Source organism: Balaenoptera ricei, chromosome 7 (genome assembly GCF_028023285.1).
Source record: "Balaenoptera ricei isolate mBalRic1 chromosome 7, mBalRic1.hap2, whole genome shotgun sequence".
Lineage (NCBI taxonomy): Eukaryota > Metazoa > Chordata > Mammalia > Artiodactyla > Balaenopteridae > Balaenoptera > Balaenoptera ricei.
In genome coordinates this window covers 73911394-73934050 of record NC_082645.1, presented here as the reverse complement: position 1 = coordinate 73934050, position 22657 = coordinate 73911394, and the positions used below count along the sequence as shown (strand labels likewise).

The following is a 22657-nucleotide window of genomic DNA, read 5'->3' as shown; positions in this document are numbered from 1 at the left end:
CTTTTACTAATCTATGCATATATTGTTTCCTCTGCCTGGAACCCTCTTCCACATCTGGTGAATTCTACCTCATCTTTTATTAGCTACCTAAAATATCACCAACCGATCTGGGAAGCTTTCCTCAAAGGCCCCAAGCAGAGTTAGATACTTTCCAGGTATGCCTCATTTATTTTGGTATAAATCTATTTGTGTCTACTGCTCAGAGTTAAAGTGAAGTAAATTTAGATTGGTCTTCCAAACATATTTTTGAAATCTTCCTTCCTCTCCCTCTACCCAAAATCATGCCCTGCAGTAAGAAGAAAAGCACACTGAAAGTATTCATCTTTCCTCCTTAAGAGCTAAGAAACTGTTACACTATCCTAATACCAAAATCCAGACTTTTTTCCTTAGATACTACTACATGTCTTAATGCATGTGACGAGGCACAGTAAAATGGCCTAATAAATTATACACCATCTAATATCTAGGTATATCTGTGGTAAACAGAACATAAAATTGGTCCATGAATTATTGAACAGTAACAGATACACACTGGATTTGTAAAGGATGTTTTCTGACTATTACCTTTTTTTCCAACCCAAAAGAGAAAAAGGTACTCTCTTACTACTATTCTTTTTCTTCTTTTGAAGGACCCTAAGTTTTAGTTCCCTAAACAAGCTCTAATCTATCATTTCTTAGCTGTGCCAGATAAGATAGACTTTCTCTGACTTTCATAGGCATATTGCTTAGACTCAGTCAGATACTACCATAAAAAGTTTGAATCTTTAGCAAGTGATGCAGAGAGCCAGGGATGGGTAAGAAATTATTCCCATGGTGTTGCCCCATAGTCAGTAAGAGCAATTCCAATAGCAATAAAACCCTACACTACTGGTTCCTCTGTTAGCTTCTCTTGCCCATTTTTCAGAAAACTATCAAGTTACCAATATCCAGCCAATAAATTCCTATTCAGCAAAATTTAGCCAAAGTGAATTTTTATTGCTTTGCACGAAGAACCCAACACCTGCATGCAATAAACACACATATACAACCTACCATATGCCAGGCACTTCTCCATACACTAGCACACAATGGTGGGCAGAAACACATCTGTTCCCTCTCTGGAGAGTTTACAGTCTAATCAGGAAAACAAACACATCATAAGATAACCAGAAAAAAAAAAGAAAAGAAAAGAAAAGAAAACAAGTATAAATTTCAGCTAAATGAAGAAAAAGAGCTGTACTTAGTGCACTGACAGCCTGTATAGCAGAACCTGATCTAAAAGGAAGAAGAAGGAAATGGGAAAGGACATTGATAATATACTATTTAACACCAAGCATTTATAGTATCTCCAAAAAGTACCTTACTGTAAAAAATTTTATTGTGATCCTGGAGCTAGCTGAAGTTTGTTCTTTTCACAGGAAGGGATAAAGTCATTATTCTGTTTTTTCTAAAGAGAAATAGCCCAAGAAACAAGTGAGCCTAGAGCAGTACTTCAAACAGTTACAAACTTCAAATGTTGATGCAACAACTATCAGGAGGGCTTCTCGGGGCTCAACTAAACTTTCAGACTCACAAAACTACCAAAGGCTACACACAGCACCCGTCTATTTAGAGGCTATAGGACAGAACCAGGCATAATCTCCCTGATGAGAGTCCTTACAGGAACCTCCCTGTGCAGCAGTACACACAGCTGTCCAGAGCTCTTCTCTTTGCCTCATCAGGAGACAGCTCAGATGTGAAGAAACAAGATCTGGTGGGTACAGCAGCTACCCATGCTTCAACGCCTCCTGCCCCATAGGAATGGTATCTCTTGTAATGACCCCACAGCCAGAGCTTTCAGAGTTCCCGCAAAGGACATGCCAGTTGTAAGAGTCACTGCACTCAGGGAACTCCAAAGCTATGGCTTCCCCATCAGGTATTTATAGTCTATTTACAGTTTCTCCCAGTCTAAATGCGATATACCAACCAGAGGCTTATTCTTAGCATAAGCAATGATACCTAGTCACTTAGCCACTCAGGACCCAGTAAAACAGAACAAGAAACTTAACAGAAGATCGAGTTGGCATACAGAATAGGAAAGGGTTTTAATAACCCTTTTCCAAAAGCTGACTACTGATAATTTTACTCAACTTTAATATCCCTACGTGTATTATTCAGTTAGGCTGCATTACACTATAGTAACAAGCATCCCCAATATCTATTAGTTAAAAATAACAAAGGATTATTTTATACACATACATTGTGGGTCAGTAAGAGTCTAACCTTCATGTCTTCCTCACTCAGGGACCCAGGCTGAGGGAGGTTCTATTATTTACACTATCACTACTCACTATGGCATCTGGTAAGAGAAGAAGCAGAACAATGCCCCAACTCCTAAACACCTCCACCCATAAATGACACACTTCTGCTCATGTTTCATTGGCTAGCAAAAGTCACGGGGGCTTACCTAAATTCGAGGTTATTCCCAGAAATATGATACTAATGAATAGTTGTAATATCTACCATATCATGTAAGAGCTAATTTAAATAAAATAATTTTATACATTTTACTTCCCAAATGTTAAAAACATGAGGATGGAGCCCTTTTAAGCACTAAAGTCTCTTCTGGACTCAGAAACACAATAAAGTAGAGAAAATAAACTAACTAATTGAAACTTTTCATGATCACCCTGGGAATGTAGTACAGCTGTGGAAAGGTAGGTAATTTTCCCAAGGTAACACTGGAAGACTGGCAGAGGCTGGATTTGAACCCAGGCCTGTGTGACTCCATGGCCTATTTCCTTTTCATGACACAACAACGTATAGCAAATATGGATGGAGTGAATGAAGAAAGAAGAGTTAAAGGGTAAACTCCACAAGAGTATCAAGGTTAGGAGGCAGGGAACTCTATTCAATACCCTGTGACAAACCATAATGGAAAAGAATATGAAAAAGAATACATACCTATGTATAACTGGGTCACTTTGCTAAACAGAAGAAATTAACACAATATTGTAAATCAACTATACTTCAATAAAATTTTTTTTAAAAGGTTAGGAGGAATAAGGGGCAAGATATCAATAGCTTCAGACAGGCAAAGAGTGGAGACATTAAATAAGGAAGGAATGGAGAGTGAGGTGAATTATAAGAGAGAGGTTCAATAAGATGAGGGATCAAGTGTCCACTGAAGTAGGCTGCCACCAGCGATTTCAGTTCGGGCCGCTGCTGGGCTGGGCTTAGGGAGCTGCCAGACTGAAATGGCTGAGCATGGGAGGTGATGAAGAGAGGCACCGTGTTCAATACCCTGCTTGTGAAGAAAAGGAGAAAGGAAAATGGCTAAAAGAAGACACATGCTCAAGGGAAAGCTGTTTTGGTTAGTGTTTCAGGTAGGAAAAATTTAACCATGTTTGAAAGTTTAAAAAAAAAAAAGAAAGAAGGGAGCAGGGGAAAAGCAGGAACACAGAGTTAAATGTGAAGGTTCCTGAGAAGGGAGAAGTAATAAAAATATAAAACAGCTTATACTAAGTGAGCCATGATAGTGTGCCAGTCCCTACACTAAGCACTTTACATGTCTTAACACATGTAAATCACCTCATTCCATTTAACGCATTCCTATGGAGCAGGGTTGATGAGGACACCATGTCAGTCAGGGAGAGGGTAGTAACCTGTTAGTAACTTGTGCAAGTTAAACAGCTGTAAACGACAGAGCTGGGGCTTGAGTCCCAGGCAGTTTGCCTTCAGAAACCACATTTATCCACTCAGCTACTGTCTCCCAACACAAGACAGGGGTGAGGGAGAGAAAGAGGGAAAAGCCACTATCTCCCTCGAGATAACGGAGAAGATAAAAGGCATCAGTGGGGCAGAGATGTTTATGTGTTTGGGTTCAGATGGGACAGAGGTGTAAGAAAAGTTCAGGTGGATTCTGTAAGTTGTAAGCATTTCTTCCACAGTCAAGACACAGTCTAATGGTGTTGTGTCCAGATATATGTACATGTTCATGACTAGATTATTGAAAACTATATTCTCCTCTTTTAAATTCAAACACTATTTGGATAAAAATTCCAATGTAAAAAATGCAGTCAATTTGTATATTCTTTTCATAAGAGGAGTCTCAGAGGTTATACAAAATGATTAGAGAAATATCATAAGCAAGGACAAAAAGAGAATAGAACAAAAAACCCATATTTGTAAACATATAACGAAAGGACTTTCGTTATTCCCACACTATAGAAAAAGCTCTTATGATTCATTCATCCATCTATTCAATTTATTGGGTACCACTTGTGCCAGGCACCGGGCATTGTTCTAGGCCCTGGGATTTCAGCAGTGAACAAAACAGATAAAAACTATCCCAGTGGAATACATATCCTAATTGAAAGAAAGAGGCATTAACTAAAAATAAATAACTTCTATAGCAATGTGAGTGCTAAGGAACAAATAAAGCTGAGAAGTGGATGGAAGCACAAAGTGGGAAAGGGGGAACTGGAATTTTAAATAAGCTGGTCAGAGCATTACTAAGAAGATGGCATTTGAGCAATTCCCACAGGGGGTGGTGGAGGAGCACCCATTGTACACTGGGGGAATCAATGCTCCAGGCAATGGAAACAGTCCAGGGGAAGGCGAGGTGGGAATGTGCCCAGTGTTCACAAGCCACGGCAAAGAGGTCCAGTGAGGCTGGAAGAGCATGAAGGAGGGGAGAACACTAGAAGATGAAGGTAAAGACAGAAATGGTGGGCTGGAATACTCAGTCCTCTCGGCTACGGCGGGACAGATGGGGAGATATTAGTGGAATCTGAACGGGAGTGTCATAATCTGAATATTTTGAAAGAATCACTCTGGCTGCTCTAGAGGACAAACAGCAGTGGGTACCCAGGGCGGAATCGGGGAGAACTGCGAGTGAGGTGCCGGCTCTCTTCCCTCTGCCCCTCCAGGTCTCCTCTCCACCGTCCCCCACCCTGCTCTTTGCCCAGGACGCTGACCAGTGTGAACTCACGGGCAACCGGGCCCGCTGGCTCCCACTTGGATTCAGCCAGTGGGGAGCACGCACAGAGGTGAAAGGGAGGAAGGAGAGAGAGGCCAGGGTTTTATTCCCATGTTCCTTCCAGTCACCTTGGGCTGGCTACTGTCCTCTGACAAAAGCCACAGTTCCCTCACGTGGCTCTCTCCACTGCCTGGATTCTGGTAACTGCTCCCTTCCCTTTCTCCCTTCAGGCTTAGAGGCCAAATTTTAACTAGTGCCCACTTACTTTGTGAATAGTCCCCTTACTAAAAGCTCCTCAAACTATCCCAATTTAAGTGTGCCATCTCTTTCCTTTACTAATTCAGGAGCCCAGGGCAACAGTCCAGGTGAAAGACAGTGGTGGCTTGAACTAGGATGTTAGCAGCAGAAGGACAAAGAAGCAGTTAGACTTTGACTTGCTGAGATTTTAGGTCAAGCACGACTCCAAATTTTGGCCTAAGTAACCAAAAGGATGGAGTGCCATCAACTGAGATTCATTTTTTTTAATCCACTAATCAACAGAAAATGTGTGCAAATATATTAAAAGTGGCTCAGAGGAAAAGGAATACTATGGCTTACAAACAAATGCAAAGATGATTAGTCTTACTGTTAATTAAAGGAATACAAATTAATATAATATAATATAATAATACAACATTACATATATAAATTATACATATATAATACATAGAATAATGATATGATATACAATATAAAATTGACAAAGATAAAAAATATGGTGATAAATGGTATTGGCATGGATGTCAGAAAACACTGGAGGGGTGTAAACTTCTGTGAAAAATAATTTGCAATTTCTATGAAAACAGTACATATACTTTTTTTTCATTGAAGTATAGCTGGTTTACAATGTTGTGCCAATCTCTACTATACAGCAAAGTGACTCAGTTCTACACATGCAGACATTCCTTTTCTTTTATTCTTTCCCATTATGGTTTATCACAGGATAACGAATACAGTTCCCTGTGTTATACAGTAGGACCTTGTTGTTTATCTATCCTATATATAACAGTTTACATCTGCTAATCCCAGACTCCCAGTCCTTCCCTCTCCCAGCCCCCTCCCCCTTGGCAACCACAAGTCTGTTCTCTATGTCTATGAGTCTGTTTCTGTTTTGTAGATAGGTTCATTTGTGCCATATTTTAAATCCCACATAAAAGTGATATCATATAGTATTGGTCTTTCTCTTTCTGACTTACTTCACTTAGTATCATAATCTCTAGTTGCATCCATGTTGCTACAAATGTTATTACTTCATTCTTTTTCATGGCTGAGTAGTATTCCATTGTATATATGTACCACATCTTCTTTATCCATTCATCTGTTGATGGACATTTAGGTTGTTTCCATGTTTTGCCTATTGAGAATAGTACTGCTATGAACATAGGGGTGTGTGTATCTTTTTGAATTAAAGTTTTGTCCAGGTATATGCCCAGGAATGGGATTGCTGGATCATATGGTAATTCTATTTTTAGTTTTCTGAGGAACCTCCACACTGCTTTCCATAGTGGCTGCACCAACTTACATTCCCACCAACAGTGTAGGAGGGTTCCCTTTTCTCCACACCCTCTCCAGCATTTGTTATTTGTAGACTTTTTAATGATGGCCAATCTGACCAGTGTGAGGTGGTACCTCATTGTAGTTTTGATTTGCATTTCTCTAATAATTAGTAATGTTGAGCATCTTTTCATGTGCCTACTGGCTATCTGTATATCTTCTCTGGAGAAATGTCTATTAAGTTCTTCTGTCCATTTTTCAACTGGGTTGTTTGTTTTTTTGTTGTTGAGTTGAATGAGCTGTTTGTCTATTTTGGAGATTAGGCCCTTGTCATCACATCATTTGCAAATATTTTCTCCCATTCCGTAGGTTGTCTTTTTGGTTTTTTTTATGGTTTCCTTTGCTATGCAAAAGCCTGTAAGTTTGATTAGGTCCCATTTGTTTATTTTTGTTTTTATTTATATTGCCTTGGGAGACTGACCTAAGAAAACACTGGTACGATTTATGTCAGAGAATGTTTTGCCTATGCTCTCTTCTAGGGGTTTTATGGTGTCATGTCTTATGTTTAAGTCTTTAAGCCATTTTGAGTTTATTTTTGTGCATGGTTTGAGGGTGTGTTTTAACTTCATTGATTTACATGCAGCTGTCCAACTTTCCCAGCACCACTTGCTGAAGAGACTGTCTTTTTCCCATTTTATATTCTTACCGCCTTTGTCAAAGATTAATTGACCGTAGGTGTGTGGGTTTATTTCTGGGCTCTCTATTCTGTTCCATTGATCCATATGTCTGTTTTTGTACCAATACCACATTGTTTTGATTACTGTAGCTTTGTAGTATTAAAACAATACATATACTTTGATCTAAAAATCCTGCTAGGACTTTATCATACAGACATACTCACACACTTGCACAAATACCTGTGTATAAGATTTTCACTATAGCAGTGTTTAAAATTACAAAAAACCAGAAACAATCTAAATGTCTATCAACAGGAAATATGAGTTAAATAATTTAGGCTATATATACTATAAAACAGAATACTATCAGTGGTTTGCAAAGAATGAGTTAAATCTATATATGTCTACGAGAGATTATATTGGGCAGGGAGGGGTGGGGGTTGAGTCAGGTACCTAATAGTAATATTTAGTATATTCCTATTTGCGAGTTTTTTTTTTAAGGATGTACAGATATATAGGAATAAGAAAATTCTAGGAAGATCAAAGAAACTATTTAAAGTGATTGCCTCTAAGCAGGCTAATGGGAACAAGTCCTATTTTTTCACTGTCTACCCTCTTGGACTGTCTGAAATTTTTTCAATAAAAATAATACTAAAGCCAAATTTCAAAAAAGACCAGTAATAAATTATCTGGCACTGCACAAAACCTGTGGTGTTGAGTACAGAAATATATTTGAACAGTTCAACATTTTTTTTTATTAGTGTTCACATGTTGGTAGAAGATATAAATGCCCTGACCCATAATATCCTGAATCACAGGTATATTTCTCTATTTGTGGTAAAATTGAGCCTATTTACATACTCCTGGGGTTTTCCAAATGCCAGCCATATATGCAAAAAACAACAAAGTTTAATGTAGATAGTTTCAAATGGAAAAAAGCAAACATGTGACCCAATCTCTATGAAGAACTGGCTTAACGACACTCATTTTGGTACTGGTCATGATATCAAATGTAACAGTCCACATCATGATTTCTGTTTCACTGGTATTGTAATTCCCAGAACGAATATATTTTAGAACTAGCAGGAAATAACAATATGGAAAAAAATATTAATTTTCTTCAGGCTTATCTTAAGATATTCTGTCAAAGCCAGCAAATCAAAACTGGTAAAAAATTTTGCAGAACTACTGTACCAGAAGAATGTCACACTATTTCTTTGAGGAGTCTAAACTTTCACAAATGTAGATAAATATATCAATACAAATGTGTACAGGATTACGTATATTTTATTTTACTGATGTAAATGTAAAACTTATTTCTTATTTCTCATCTTCCTTATGCTATTTTCCTCCTTACCACCACAATCTGACACTGGAATTTGTCCCTGTTAGATAAAACTTTAATGTTATCAGAACCATAACATATTATTTTCCCAATAAATTTTGGATAAGAATTTTTTTTTAAGTCAACCAAATCCACTTGAATACAAAATATTCCTCAACTGGTTGTGAAAGCACAACCCAAGACTTTAGATTATTTCACGATTAAGGAGTCAGTGAGTCAATTTTGCTGACAAGAGAAAGGACAAAAGCCTTTCTCAGAAGAGGTGCAAAAACATTTTAACAGATTTTCCCCAGGCTTCTGCAGATTGACATTATCAGGGAAGTTGAAGACATCCAAAGCAGTGTGGAAACACAATATATTTTTAAGGCTTTTATATGCCACGAAATTGTACAAAAAATCATATAATAAGTCGTTTGTCTTTATATAACTTTCCCTGGGGATCTGAAGTGCTTATACATATTATTTCACTAAATTGTTACATTTAAGCTAAAGCAAGTACTTTCAAAAATTAAATCATATTTTGAAACATATCAAATGGGGAGGGACTTCCCTGGTGGCGCAGTGGTTGAGAATCTGCCTGCCATTGCAGGGGACACGGGTTCGAGCCCTGGTCTGGGAAGATCCCACATGCTGCGGAGCCACTAAGCCCGTGCACCACAACTACTGAGCCTGTGCTCTAGAGCCCATGAGCCACAACTACTGAGCCTGTGCTCTAGAGCCCGTGAGCCACAACTACTGAGCCTGTGCTCTAGAGCCCGTGAGCCACAACTACTGAGCCTGTGCTTTAGAGCCTGTGAGCACAACTACTGAGCCCGCGTGCCACAACTACTGAAGCCCACAAGCCTAGAGCCTGTGCTCCACAACAAGAGAAGCCACTGCAATGAGAAGCCCGCGCACCACACCACAACAAAGACCCAACACAGCCAAAAATAAATAAATAAATAAATTTATTAAAAAAATAAAATTCTATTCAAACAGGGAGAGGCAAAGGTAGGGGGAAAATATCAAATAACAGAAATTAAGAAAAGGGACCACTGCATCAACATTTACCTGTTGCATCAAATTCAATTGGCTGGCACCCACGGTGAGAAGACCAGTCACACTTGAGGACTTGCCCTCCTTCCACGATCCCAGGCTGGGTAGTGTTTGCTTTGGGAGCTCCCACCAGAAGAAACATCCTGCTAAAATACAAAAGGTAAGACAAGACTTTAAGTGGCACAAAGCATAAACAATATCTTATGATTTAGGAAGAGCAATCATTCTCTTGATTTTATCCACAAATATTCTTTAAAAACCACTCACTGAGAGCATAATCCACCTTCATTATTCATTTGGTGCTCTTTTACATACATACATTATTCAATATAGTTTACTCATCCTAGTAACACATTATAAGGCAACTTCAGGGTTACATGTCATTTAAAAATTATGCTGGCCAAACTGTACACTTTGAATAGGTACAGTTTATTATATGTCAATTATAGCTCAATTAATTTGTTAAAAATGTATGCTGGCTAGAGACAGGGACATTTGTCTTGATTTTTGTTTTTTTTGTGTGATTTACTGTACACTTTCTATATCCTGAATATTGAACAAAGAAATAAATGATTCTAAAGTATGGTAACTTTAAATATTATCATTTTTCCATTGGGAAAACTTACCTTGTTTTAAAACTACATACTTCAATTTTTTTTTTAATAGTGACTAACGAAATGTCTTTTTTCACTGGATAAATCTAATCAATTCCTGGTCAAAGAATAGAAGCACTATTCAATTTCTTAACAGGATAAAATTAGCAAAAGACAAAATAATCAGGAGTCAAATTTTTAAGTAAAAGAGATCTTTTCTTTAGTTGTTTCTATTCATTCAGAAAAAAAATATGGATTGAGTGTCTCCTCTACTAAGGCACAGATCTGGACACTAGAGAAACGAGGATGAATAAGACAACCTTGGTTCCTGCTCTCAGTGGAGCTTACATTCCCTTTGGGAAGAAATCGAGAAACTTGCCAAGAAAATTGGTCACTGTTACAAGTGCTACGAAAGAACCAACAATTGGCTGAGACGTATTATTTGGGAACAAGGAGAGGAGACCTTCTTTAGATTAAGGGAAGTTACCTCTAAGGAATGGAGGGGAGACACTTCCTTTGGATAAAGGGATGTCTAAGGAAGTTATCTTTAAAGAACAGGGAGAAGAGACCTCTTTCAGATAAAGCAGCAAAGGGATTTACCTCTAAGTAAATTGAGATGTACAGGATTAGAAGAAGGTCGCCAAGGAGTGTCTGTGTGTTGGGAGTGAGGGGCTAAGTGAGTGGGATGGAGAGGTGGATGGGAGGGCCCCAGGCAGAGGTACAAAGACTCAAGGCAGGAAAGGGCTTAGTCTCCAAGAGTTACAAGGAAAGAGGTGTGGCTAAAGGAGAGCAAGCTGGGAATGGCACAAGATAAAACTGCGGAGCTTGGCAAGAGCTAAATCACACAAGGTCCTTTAGCCAGATAAAACTTTTGGATTTTATCATAAGGTCCATGTGAAGCTTCGGAATGTTTTTTAAGGCAAGAGAATGACATAATCTAATAAAGAAGATGAAATGTGGTGACTTATGGGGAAAGTATTAAGGGGGAGGGGGGCAAAAATGAAACAAGAAAAGCGAGAGACTTTCAGCTCCTGAGGAAGGAGGTGACGGTAAACTAGGTTGGCAGGACAGATGGAGAAAGAGATGGATGGCCAGATTTGGGAAATATCTGGAGTAGAATGAACAGGAATAGCTGGAGGCTTGAATGTGGTAGAAAGGGAAGATTAGATTAAAGCACGTCACCTAGGTTTCTTTCTGGAGTGCAGGGATGGGAGAACCACTTACTGTGCTAGAAAAGCCCAGAGAGTAGGGAAGCAGAAGGCAGACTAAGTATTTACAGGAAAACCAAGAGTTCAGTTCCCAACATGTTAGCTTGAAATACCTGTGAGACACCTAATTGGTGGTCTGTTGCTCTGAGGAGAGTTCTGCCCTTAGAGATAACGTGTTGAGAATGTCAACTTGGAACGGATGGGTTCACACAGGGAGAGGCTTCAGAGAGAAGAGGAGGAAAGAGAGGAAGCAACAACATTTAAGAGTCAGAGAAAGAGGACAGAGTAAAAGAGGCTGAGAAGAAGCTAACTGAAATACAGGAGAAGAAAACAGGATACAGATAGACACAGAAGGCCCTCCATAAATGCTATCACCATTATCATTTCATTTCCTTGTTAAACACTAAGCCACTTACATTCTTCTAGCAAAGAAAATACTCATAATTGCTTTTCACTTTTTTGTGAAGTTATGAACAAACCTACATCTTAAATATGGAATGCTTTCGTTTTAACTTTTATTTATCAATTTCATTTCTTCTGGATGTATCTGCTAAATCATATTTAGACCAGTCAAAAGATGGCTGTATGAAATGCTGGAACCCTGTTTTCATACACTTATCTTAAAACTCCATACTCAAAATAAAGACAAAACTCCCAACCAAACCACACCCTGTTTAATAAAGCTTTATGCAGTCATAGTTGGCATCAGTAAAACACCAATGCTGGCCTTTCTCCTCATAGCCAACTTAGTTTTCATTCAGCAAGAAAAAAAATAAAGCTGAGTAAGATAGCCCTCAGCCCCCAGGAATAAGAGAGCAGCTAAGTATCATTATGCCCTCCTTTTCTATAGCAGAGCTGGTTAACAGCTAAATTATACACACACACACACACACACACACACACACACATATATGAAATTTACCTTTTTCAACAGGCCAAAAATTTGGCCACAAAATCACAAAACTGCCCCTCCTCATCTGAATTAAATGATTTTTTAGTACATGATAGGCAAAAAAAAAATATTTCAGATAAGTATACTTTTTAGGTCTACATCTGAAGAGGCATAGGCTCATTCCTGCAATAGCCCTAATAAGGGTAATACGAGCACAGGTATGTGTATGATTTTCATGTTGTGGATAATGGCCAGTTCCAGGAGATCAGGACAGAGGAGCTGATTCTCAGAATTTGCCTAGAAACCTACAAGCAAACTCATTTCTGGACTGTCCTCACATAGCACACTACAGAATCTTTAATAATTTTTTGTCAAAGCACTTCTTCCTACCTTATAATAAACTGCTTCCTTGAATGGAGGGGCCCCTCAGTCATCTTTGTGCTGCCACATAACAAGCACTCAAGAAAAGCTTTTTAAATTGACAATTGAGTAGCAAGTAAATTTGATAGTTATAAGTCTCAATCAAAACAGCCATACACAAAAAGCCATCTCTACTAACACCAACCCCTGTAGAATGCAGAAATCATCCTCTAATAAACATCCGATTATTTAAATTATCCTTAAAATAATTGCTTTCTGTAACGTTTCTCTTCTTAATTTTGGATTTCAGATACTTTCTTTATTGGCACTAAAGACAGAGAGGGCTGTAAAGTTATTAGGGGACCCGGACTTCAGCAAAGACAGAAAAAAGGGCATCGTAGGAGAGTTCTGAATGGAAACTGCACTCATTATTGGCAGCACAGAGCTCGAGTTCCTTGGATAGGATCAGGAACAAGGCTGCTGCTTTGCATCAGACCATTTGCACGTTATAGGCATGAAATGATGGTAATTAGATGTACTAATATGGGTGTTCATCAAGTTTTCCTAAGCATACCTTCATGTGCAGTCTTGCACATTGGTGAAATGCCACAGAAATGGTAGAATAATATAAAAGGAATGTGTGAGCATTCTCAATTTCTAAGTGCTAGGTTAATGAGGGGAAAAAGCTGAGAAATAAAGTTCTTTGTGCAAAGTGTCAACATGATATTTAAGTTCCTTTTAAGAGTGTTATAGAAAGCTTTAAAAGAGAAAAATGGAGAGATAAAGACAGTAAGACTGCCTTAGACAAATAAGTCCTAAGAGGGAGGTGTGGAGAGAAAAATTAAATATTTGTAGAGATTAAAGAGTACAGAATGGTAAAAGATGTTATATGAGAAAATTAAGGACTACAAAAGCAACACATATTACAGAAAACAAAAGCCTGTTAATGTGTTGGGAGGGTGAATTTTATGTCTTGTGTCTTTCTGCCACAATAACAAAAAACAGCCTGTTAATGAAACGCCTTACAAAAATATTAAATCATTACGACTTGAAGTTCATCTAGGAATGTCTAATGAATGTCTACAACAGCTTAATTAAAGTAAAAGAAGTGACAGACCAGAAAAAATTTCGCAATATAAGCAGCATTGTCTAATGGGCAGTTTGGGACTAAAGGCTCCAGTCACCATATAAATCAATTGAGAAAGTCACTTTAAATCTCTGAGCCTCAGTTTCCTGTTCTATTGAATGGAAATAACAATGCCCACTATAATTACTTTAAAAAGAAAATTTCTGAATGTGGATAGTATAGATAAAAGTAAACTTAGAAAATGTGAACGCATCATAAAAATAAAAGATGACAGCAGAACTAAAAACAACAATAAAATACTCCCTAATAAAGTAGGAATAAAAGTTAATATCTGTTTTCAAGGGCCATTAATTAACCCAAATGCAAGCTCTCAAGAGAAAAAAAAAAAAAAAGGATAGGTAATAGTTGGCTTGCAACATTTCCTGACAATGGTGGAGAGCTGGGGAAGATACACAGAGTTAGCTGAGGCTGACAGAGATTTCTCTGGTAAGCAGCAAAAATCTGAAGCTGAGCAACTTAGTTTCATAAGCTTGCAACTTCCTCCTGACAGAATCCATCTCCCTTCCAAAAAGTTTGCCCAAGAATATCAGGATCCCCATCCTCACCATTCTTTTTAAATGACTTGAATCATTTTCATTAAATGACTTTAAAATTAAGGTTTACATATATATGAGCAGGCCATTAATATCATGCCAAGAAATTCTGAAAGATAAAGAGTAGAAATGTGTGTTTGGGGGAAGGGGGGTAAGAGGAGAAGAAGAAAGAGGGAGGGAGGGAAAGTGGGGGAGAAGGGAGAGAGGGAGGGACAGAATGACGGCAGAAGGAGAGGCAGAAGGGCAAGGGAGGGGGAAGGAGAGAAGAAAGGGGAGGTAGTAAGGGAGAGGGGGAGGAAGGGGAAGAGGATGGGAGAGACAAGAGGATTCGAGAAGCCAACCAGGAGGATGCCCTTCGGACGCACTTTCAATCCAAGGTGTACTTTAAGGGCAGCTGCTTCAGGGAACATGACCTTGACTACCAAGGAGAGACAACCAGCCAAACAATGACAAGTACATTTTTTAAACTCTCCAAATGAACTAAGTTATTTGGCTGCTTTCAGCACTGACTTTTCCAAGATAAAGCATGGTTAATATATTTTGGCTGACTCTGGCTGACCAGTGAGGCTTCACCAAAAGGAACTTCTGAAAAATTATCATATACGTATATAGAAAGAAACGTGTTACTGAATGTTACTTAAGAGCTATAATTCCAGTCTCATTTACTTTTCACTAAAAAAAAAAAGCTACAGTCAACATTTATGTGATGTAAAACAGATGCATTAACCATAAATCCTATACATTTTCCCTTCTCTTCTATAATATCCTATAAACCTTGGGCCTTAATCAGGAGAAATCAACATAGGATTTGCTTTCTAAATATATAATGATGATAGAATCTATGCATATATATTATTTATGATAAGAAAAAAGAACCAGGGGCTTCCCTGGTGGTGCAGTGGTTAAGAATCCGCCTGCCAATGCAGGGGACATGGGTTCGAGCCCTGGTCCCTGGTCCGGGAAGAACCCACATGCCACGGAGCAACTAAGCCTGTGCGCCGCAACTACTGAGCCCACGTGCCACAACTACTGAAGCCCATGCGCCTAGAGCCCATGCTCCACAACAAGAAGCCACCGCAATGAGAAGCCCATGCACCACACCGAAGAGAAGCCCCCGTTCTCCACAACTTGAGAAAGCTCGCGTGTAGCAATGAAGACCCAATGCAGGCAAAAATAAATAAATAAATTTTTTAAAAAAAGAAAGAAAGAAAAAAGAACCAATATAGCCAGAGCCACACTAAAATAAGCTGGTGCCATTTTGTAAAGGGTTGTGAAGATGGTTACAAAGGTGAAGAGAGAAACGGGACATAAGCTTTTAAAAGTAGATGCAGACTGGGACAGACTGAAAGGGGTCTTCATCCAGTTTAAGCAGTTTGGACTTCATCTCTGGACATGAGAACATTTTCGAGGAAATTTTAGCAGCAGAATACCAGAATCAAAAGATGCTTCAGAAAGGTAAAACTATTAGAAACATGTAAGATGTTTTGCAGGTCTGAGAGCTAAATGATGGGCAGAGGGGTGATGACCTGAGTGCCACAGACCACGCTTGTAACGACTGGTCAAACTACAAGTGGAAAGCAGAGATGGATGCAAGAAACATTAACAAGGGCTTCCCTGGTGGCACAGTGGTTAAGAATCCACCTGCCAATGCAGGGGACACGGGTTCGAGCCCTGGTCGGGGAAGATCCCACATGCCGCGGAGCAACTAAGCCCGTGCGCCACAACTCCTGAGCCTGCGCTCTAGAGCCCGCAAGCCACAACTACTGAGCCCACGTGCCACGACTATTGAAGCCCGCGTGCCTAGAGCCCGTGCTCCACAACAAGAGAAGCCACCACAATGAGAAGTCCGCGCGCCGCAACGAAGAGTAGCCCCCACTCGCTGCAACTAGAGAAAGCCACACCCAGCACAAAGCCCCAATGCAGCCAAAAATAAATAATAAATTAATTAATTTTAAAAAAAAATTAACAAGGAAGAATTTCTAGGACCTTCTGCCTGGTGACTAATCACTGACTAATATTAGGGGTGTCCAGTAGGAGAGACAAAGAAAAATAGAAAATGAGAGGGAGGAATATGAAATTATTTGCAGGGCGACAGAGAAAATGATGGTACCATTAATAGAAACAGAGGTACAACTGACATCACTTGGTGAAAAACAGTTCATTTTTTGTCAAATTGAGGTAAGACAGGCTAGTCAAGAAGAAATGATACACAGGCTGTTGAATATAAAGTTAGAGCTCTACTTTTAGATCGAAGATGAAGCCAGGGCAGCAATATGGTTTTAAAAGCTCTCCAAGTGTTGCAAATAGGAAGTTGGGATTGAGAACCATTGTATGGTCTGTGGGACCTTCTGCGACCAGGGCACACTCACCCACACCTTGTCTTTGGGGTCAAAGGACATGAAGTAACTGTAAATAAGGCTCCAATAGTGTTTAACAGGGGAAAAAGCAAGCCTTGTAATCCAGTGTTGCTCACTATAGCATTATTTTAAAATAAATATATACGTAAAATGAGAACTGTATAACATATCTTAAGAGTAAGAAAATTATTCATTTTCTTCTTAAAATTTTAAAATTTGAATACAAAAATTAAATGGAATTTGAATTTCATTTCCTCTGCATTTTGTTCCCATCCTTTCCCTTACCCCACACCATCCCACTCAAACAACTAAAGGCTGCAAACTCTTCTGGCCTCAGTTTCCTGTTCTGTAAGAGTGAATTTATCTGCTTCCCTATTTCCCCTGGTGGTCTGTGGTGTAGAGTAAAATGAGATATCACAAGTAAAAGTGCTTTGTAAATTATAAAACAGGTCAAGCAATGTAAGATATCATTATTATAACTAAGCCTAGGGTGTAATTTTTAATTTCTCCAATTATTCTCCACAAGAAAAACATGCCTTTACTTCTTGGCCTGTATACAGTATTTAAATTTTACGTAAGTTTGGCAATATAGTCACCATAAATTCATACAGGAAAAATAACAGGGAGTGCTAATGTTTTATTTTTCACAATTTTTTTCCTTTTTTAAGTATAGCTAATTTACAATGTTGTGTTAGTTTCTGGTGTACAGCAAAGTGATTCAGTTATACATACATATGTATATACATATATATGTTCTTTTTCATATTCTTTTCCATTATAGTTTATTACAGGATATTGAATACAGTTTCCTGTGCTATATAGTAAATCCTTGTTGTTTATTTATTTTATATATAGTAGTTTGTATCTGCTAATCTCCAAATCCTAATTTATCCCCCCCCCCCCACCTTTCCTCTTTGGTAACCATAAGTTTGTTTTCTATATTTTTCAAATCATAATTTTTGTGACCTTTCACTTCAAACCTAAGGCTCATTTCTGGAGGAATTTCATTGTGGAGTCACCTTAACATTTTTGCTTAGTACTTCCTTTTTCCTTCTTTTTAATTAACATCGATTCATTAGTTTTCACAACAATATGGAGATAATTCAATAACAATTTTCTGTAACAAGAAAAATGAGACAGAAAACAGTTCTATAGCTTGCCAGAGGTATTTAGACACCTATAGAAACCGGAAGCAGCAGGAGACCTCATTACCCTTGCATCCTCATTAATACAGGCACTCTTCCTTCAGAAGAAAGGAAACTTTAATTAGCACTTTTCTATTATGTGAATTTTTTTTCCCTTTAGAAGTTTATTATCACACCACATAACAACAATAAATGCAGCTGGTAATATTGTAAATGGCATCCACATGCACCCTGGATTCCAATGCTTGTTAACTTTAAAAGTACCTTTTTACAAAATTAAGCATAAATTTGCATTAATCTTTGTTAAATCTGAAAAGCTCAGAAGTAGAAACCTTTGTTTACATATATTTTGGTTTTTTTAATCTCCAAGTTGATTTATATTTTTTATCTTAGGCTATACCTAGACCTCACTAGTCTATCAGTACAAAGTCACTGAAGAAAGTTTCAAAATGTTGTATGAAACCAAACCAAGTTCAATTTTACCTTACCATTAAAGGCCCACGTGGGAGGTCATGTAAACAAACCTGTGAGGTCATAGTATATTCAACAACTATAATGACTAATCACAAACTAGCCATCCAGCCTCGCAGCCAAAAATAGGAAATATCTCATGCTAACAGTTCAGTATTACTGCATTTTCCATAGTAAAAACACTTAAAGTTTATCATTTTGTCATGTATCTTTACACTACAGAACTCAGAGGGTTGCCACCGAATTAAGAGCCACATTTGCAAACCACTCCATCCACTTGGAAGTATTTAAGTGCTAACTCTGGCTACTCTAAGTACCAACTCTTGACAAAAGACAATATATATTTTCAAAATTATTAGAATTTCTGTAGAAATTAAATCCAAAAGAGCACCCTTGGAAGCAACTAAAATCCTCTGCACTATAAGGGCATACATCCTGCCGAATGTTGTAACAGTCATGGAAAAATATTTAGATCATCCTCAAATTAGGCATGTATGAAGAGGAAAAATAGTACTAAAAAGTACTGACCATTAAAATTATCCTCCCTCTCCCCACAAAAAAAAAAATACTGTAAAGTATAGAAAAAAATTAAAAACAAAAATACGTTGTTACAATTTCTACGAGCTTAGAAAGAACTCTAAGAACAATTCTCCCTCTTGGAAACAAGAGTTAAACATCAGAAGACATCCAGGGAACACACTAAATCAGTATTTCTAACGCTAAAAAAGGGGGTGGGGTGGTGAGAATGACGTCAGCGTTCCGTAAGGTCAGAGACAACTTTTAATCCAATAATGACAATAACTCTGTTCCAAATCCTGTGCAACGCGAAACGCTGCCAATTTGAAACATAACTGAATTCTTAAATACTACAGTATTCAAATGACCTTTAGTGAGTGAAAACTCAGCAAACATGCTTGTTCTTTCTGAACAATGACCTAAATAATGAATCACTATAAAAAGAACAGATGACACATCCAATTCATCTGTTCACCCTCAAATGTGCAAAGGTTTGACAGTCTCAGAGATAAGACACTGATAATGAATTTACTAAACAGAATGGTCATTTTAGTCATCAGAATGTCTGGAAAAGGAGATGAGGAGAAACAGAATCAGACTGAGAGGCGTAAAGAATGGGGGAGGGCTTGTTTAGGGAGAGCGAAAAACACGGGTGTTTAAGTCTGTGAAGCCAAAAAACAAAAAGACTACAGGGAAGGCTAACTGGTACGGGAGAAAAAGAAGTTCGGAAATGAAATTGACCAAGTCCCGGACACCAGCAGAGGCGGCGCGGTGTCCAGCCAGACCAGCCTTTGTTGATTTCCTACTTTCCCCTAATTTCAATCACAGGTCTGCTTCAAAGCGCTCCCTCTGAGGAGAGGAGAAGGGGGAACTGGGTGGTGGGAGGTGCACGGGTTCACCTCCCCCAAGTATTTCATCCACCCAGAACCTAAATCGCCCAGTGGGGGTAGGGAGGGTTAGAGGGAATGGATAGAAAGGCGCCGGAATCTCTTGCAGAGATCTCTCCCTGTGGGAAATCGCAGGGTGGGTGCGCGCGATGGGGGAGGGGGCCGACTCCCCTTCCAAGTGCGGCCACTTACGAAGAGGCGCTGGGCACGAAGAAATCAACCGCGAAGCCGAAGTAACTTCCCTCGGGGCCAGAGTACTCCGCAGGACTGTCCACATCGAGATTGAAGGCGCCGCAAAGAGGCAGCAGGAATCCGGGGAGAAGGAGCAGGAGGCGGCGGGGGCGAAGGCGCAGCCACCGCCGCGGCAGGGAAGCCATCGCCGAAGTGCGCGCGGGGCGCCGAGCCCGGAGACACGGCCACCCCGCCCGGAGCGCACGGTGCCCGCGGCCCGCCGCCTGCGCGCGCCGAAACTTGCCAGCTGCTCGCTTCCCGGCGAGTCCCGGACAGCGCCGGGGGAGGCAGGAGGGCTGAGCTTCCGAGCGGCCGCCCGGGAAGTGGGGCGCAGGGCGCGCGGGGCGGGGACAGCAGCGCGGGCGGCCCCTCGCCTCCCTCTCGCTCGGCCGCTCAGCGCCGCGCCTCGGGCTCGGGACTGCAGGGCTGGGCGCCGCACCCCCAGCCGGAGTGCTGCCGCGGCCAGTGGGAGGAGGCAGAGCAGGAGGAGGAGCCGCCCCGGAGGCTGAGCCAACTCGCAGGAGGAAGTGGGGGAGGAGAGTCGGCCTCGGCCTGGGGCAAGTCGAGCGCACTTCCGTGCGCACTCTCGCCTGCTGTCCCAAGAACAGAGCTCCTGTACCGAGGCCCCAGACCCTCAGAGCCCTCTGGGAGCATTCCTGGACTAGGGCCTCAGACCCAGGACCGGGAGGAGGGAGGTGGCGGGGTGGGGGAGATGCTCAAGCGTCCCAACCCGCCCGCGTCCAGCAGCGCGCCAAGGGCACCCGAATGCCGCCGGCAACTGCTGTGCGACTTTTATTTAAAAGTGAGGAAAGCTTTATCCGTTTCTCGTGTTTCTGCTACTTAAAAGCCTGGCAGGCACTCACAACCGAAACTCTATAATTAATGGTCGTTTTCCTCCCCACTCTAGCCCACACGCAAACACTGAACTTAATTATAAACTTTCAGAATGCTAGCACAGCCTCTTCCAGGCAAGTTGTATTAAAGCTGAACTTCAGCCGTCCACGAAAGGATGGGCAAGGCAAAGAATCAGCAGAAATCGTTTTAAATCACATCAGATTAGTCAAAACCTTATTCCTAGTTTATTAGGGGAAGTCGCATGATTCGGATAACTAACTGGTTGATTTAGGACATTTGGGTAGAAATATGATTTTAGAGTTGGAAGAAGGAATATGCACCTTGGGGTCCCTTGGGGCTTGCTTGCTGCTGGTGTTTTCCACGCCGCCCAGGCTCCCGCCAGCGTGAGGAAGGAACCTTGACCTTTTCCTTTATATTAACAAGTCCTAGCACCTTGCCAGGCAGATAGTAAGCAATCATTAAAATGTTGAATGAATGAATGAATGAATGAATGGAGATGAAATGATGAGTAAACTTTGCCCACAGAAGTGACTTCCCCATATTGTGTCTCACGTGCTAAAGAATTTGGTGAACAAAACAGAGTATAAATGGCACTGTTTGGATCTTAAAAACTTACAAGTATTAGAACAGTAATTTCGAATGTAACTATTAACACTCAATTACAATGCACATTGAGTTTAACCCTGTGAAGGTACATGTATGTAAACTGCAGTCTCTAATTTGAATATATAGTACTTAATTGCCTCATATATTTTGATTTTTAAATGTGACTAAAGATATGCAGCAAAACCTCAGGCATGTTTTACAAGATACGGTCCAGCACTTGCCTAAAGGAAATTACCATGTGAGACAGGCAATCCTACACAAATACTTACGCATAAATACAAATGTACCTTTCTCCTCACCATGTTCTGTGGTACACGGAGAGGCCACGGGTATGTACACACAAACCCAAAGGGTCATTTATGCCTTAAAAGCCTGAGAACCAATTCCCTTGGAAATCCACCCAGATAGGGAGGGCAGAAGAGTGTTTAAACTCTGGCTGGACCCAGTAAGCCCTCTCACTCCTCAACATCTGATCCAGGACAGAGGTCTAACAGACAAGAGGAGTGGAGGGAAGAAATGAGAAAACCAGGAAAAGGAAAAAGCCAAAGCCATGGCAACATGCATGTGCCCCCTGAAACTTGAATGAATGAGGACCACATTTCTATGAGGAGACTGTGAACCAGGATAAGCCAGTATCTTAAGGCACCCAGGGTTGTAAATGCAGGCATTTTTGTAACAGAGAAGTCAGGCTTGAGCAGTCATCTATCCAGCACCTTGCAAACTGAGGAAGTTTATTACAGTACATATCAATTCAGCCAGTGCTTATTCAGAATCCACAATGTGCTGGGTACTGTATGCATAGGAGAGGGAAAGAGTGTATTTTATGCTACAGATGAAAACCTATGCCCCTCCCCCATTCCCATGGCACTCTTTAAACTAAATACATAAACAATTTTCCAATTTAAGACAACTATATAATATATTGACATTAAGTATAATCACTTTTTTACAGAGAAAATAAAATAGTAAAAGAATTTTGACTTTGAATTTTACCCCCTACTGCTTTATCCTATGATTAAAATCTTGATTCTACTGATTTCTATAAATTCAAATGCCTGAGTTCAATTAGTTGTGTGACCCTAGGCAAATGACTCCAATCATTATGTGCCTCAGTTTTCTTATCAAAGGAGCTCAGTCCAGTTACCATAAAATAATTTAAGAGGAATTTCAAATTTTTATTTTTCAGCTAACATCAAGGAGGATTCAGTTCATAATCCACAGAAACCCTTCTGAAATCCCCTTTTTCCACTCTCCATTTCTCTAGAGCCCTTAATCCACTAAACCCAACAGACCCTACAGTGTTTGTTGCATTGCTTTTTTGTCCAAC

The 22657-nt window shown here is 39.9% G+C and overlaps 1 protein-coding gene across 2 annotated transcripts in view; it reads right to left on the bottom strand.

Annotated features, from left to right (window-relative positions):
• Positions 1 to 20311, bottom strand: part of ITGAV (integrin subunit alpha V) — an 87802-nt gene extending 67491 nt beyond the window's left edge. The window contains exons 1-2 of one of the 2 annotated variants that reach the window (XM_059928288.1): positions 19831 to 20311; positions 9545 to 9675 (exon numbers count right to left, since the gene is read on the bottom strand). In XM_059928288.1, coding sequence (XP_059784271.1) covers positions 9545 to 9675; positions 19831 to 20015 — 316 coding nt within the window. In that variant the 5' untranslated portion in view covers positions 20016 to 20311. The remainder of the gene's footprint in view (positions 1 to 9544; positions 9676 to 19830) is intronic. The other variant, XM_059928286.1, reaches the window with a different exon arrangement.
• Between the last annotated feature and the right edge of the window lie 2346 nt (positions 20312 to 22657).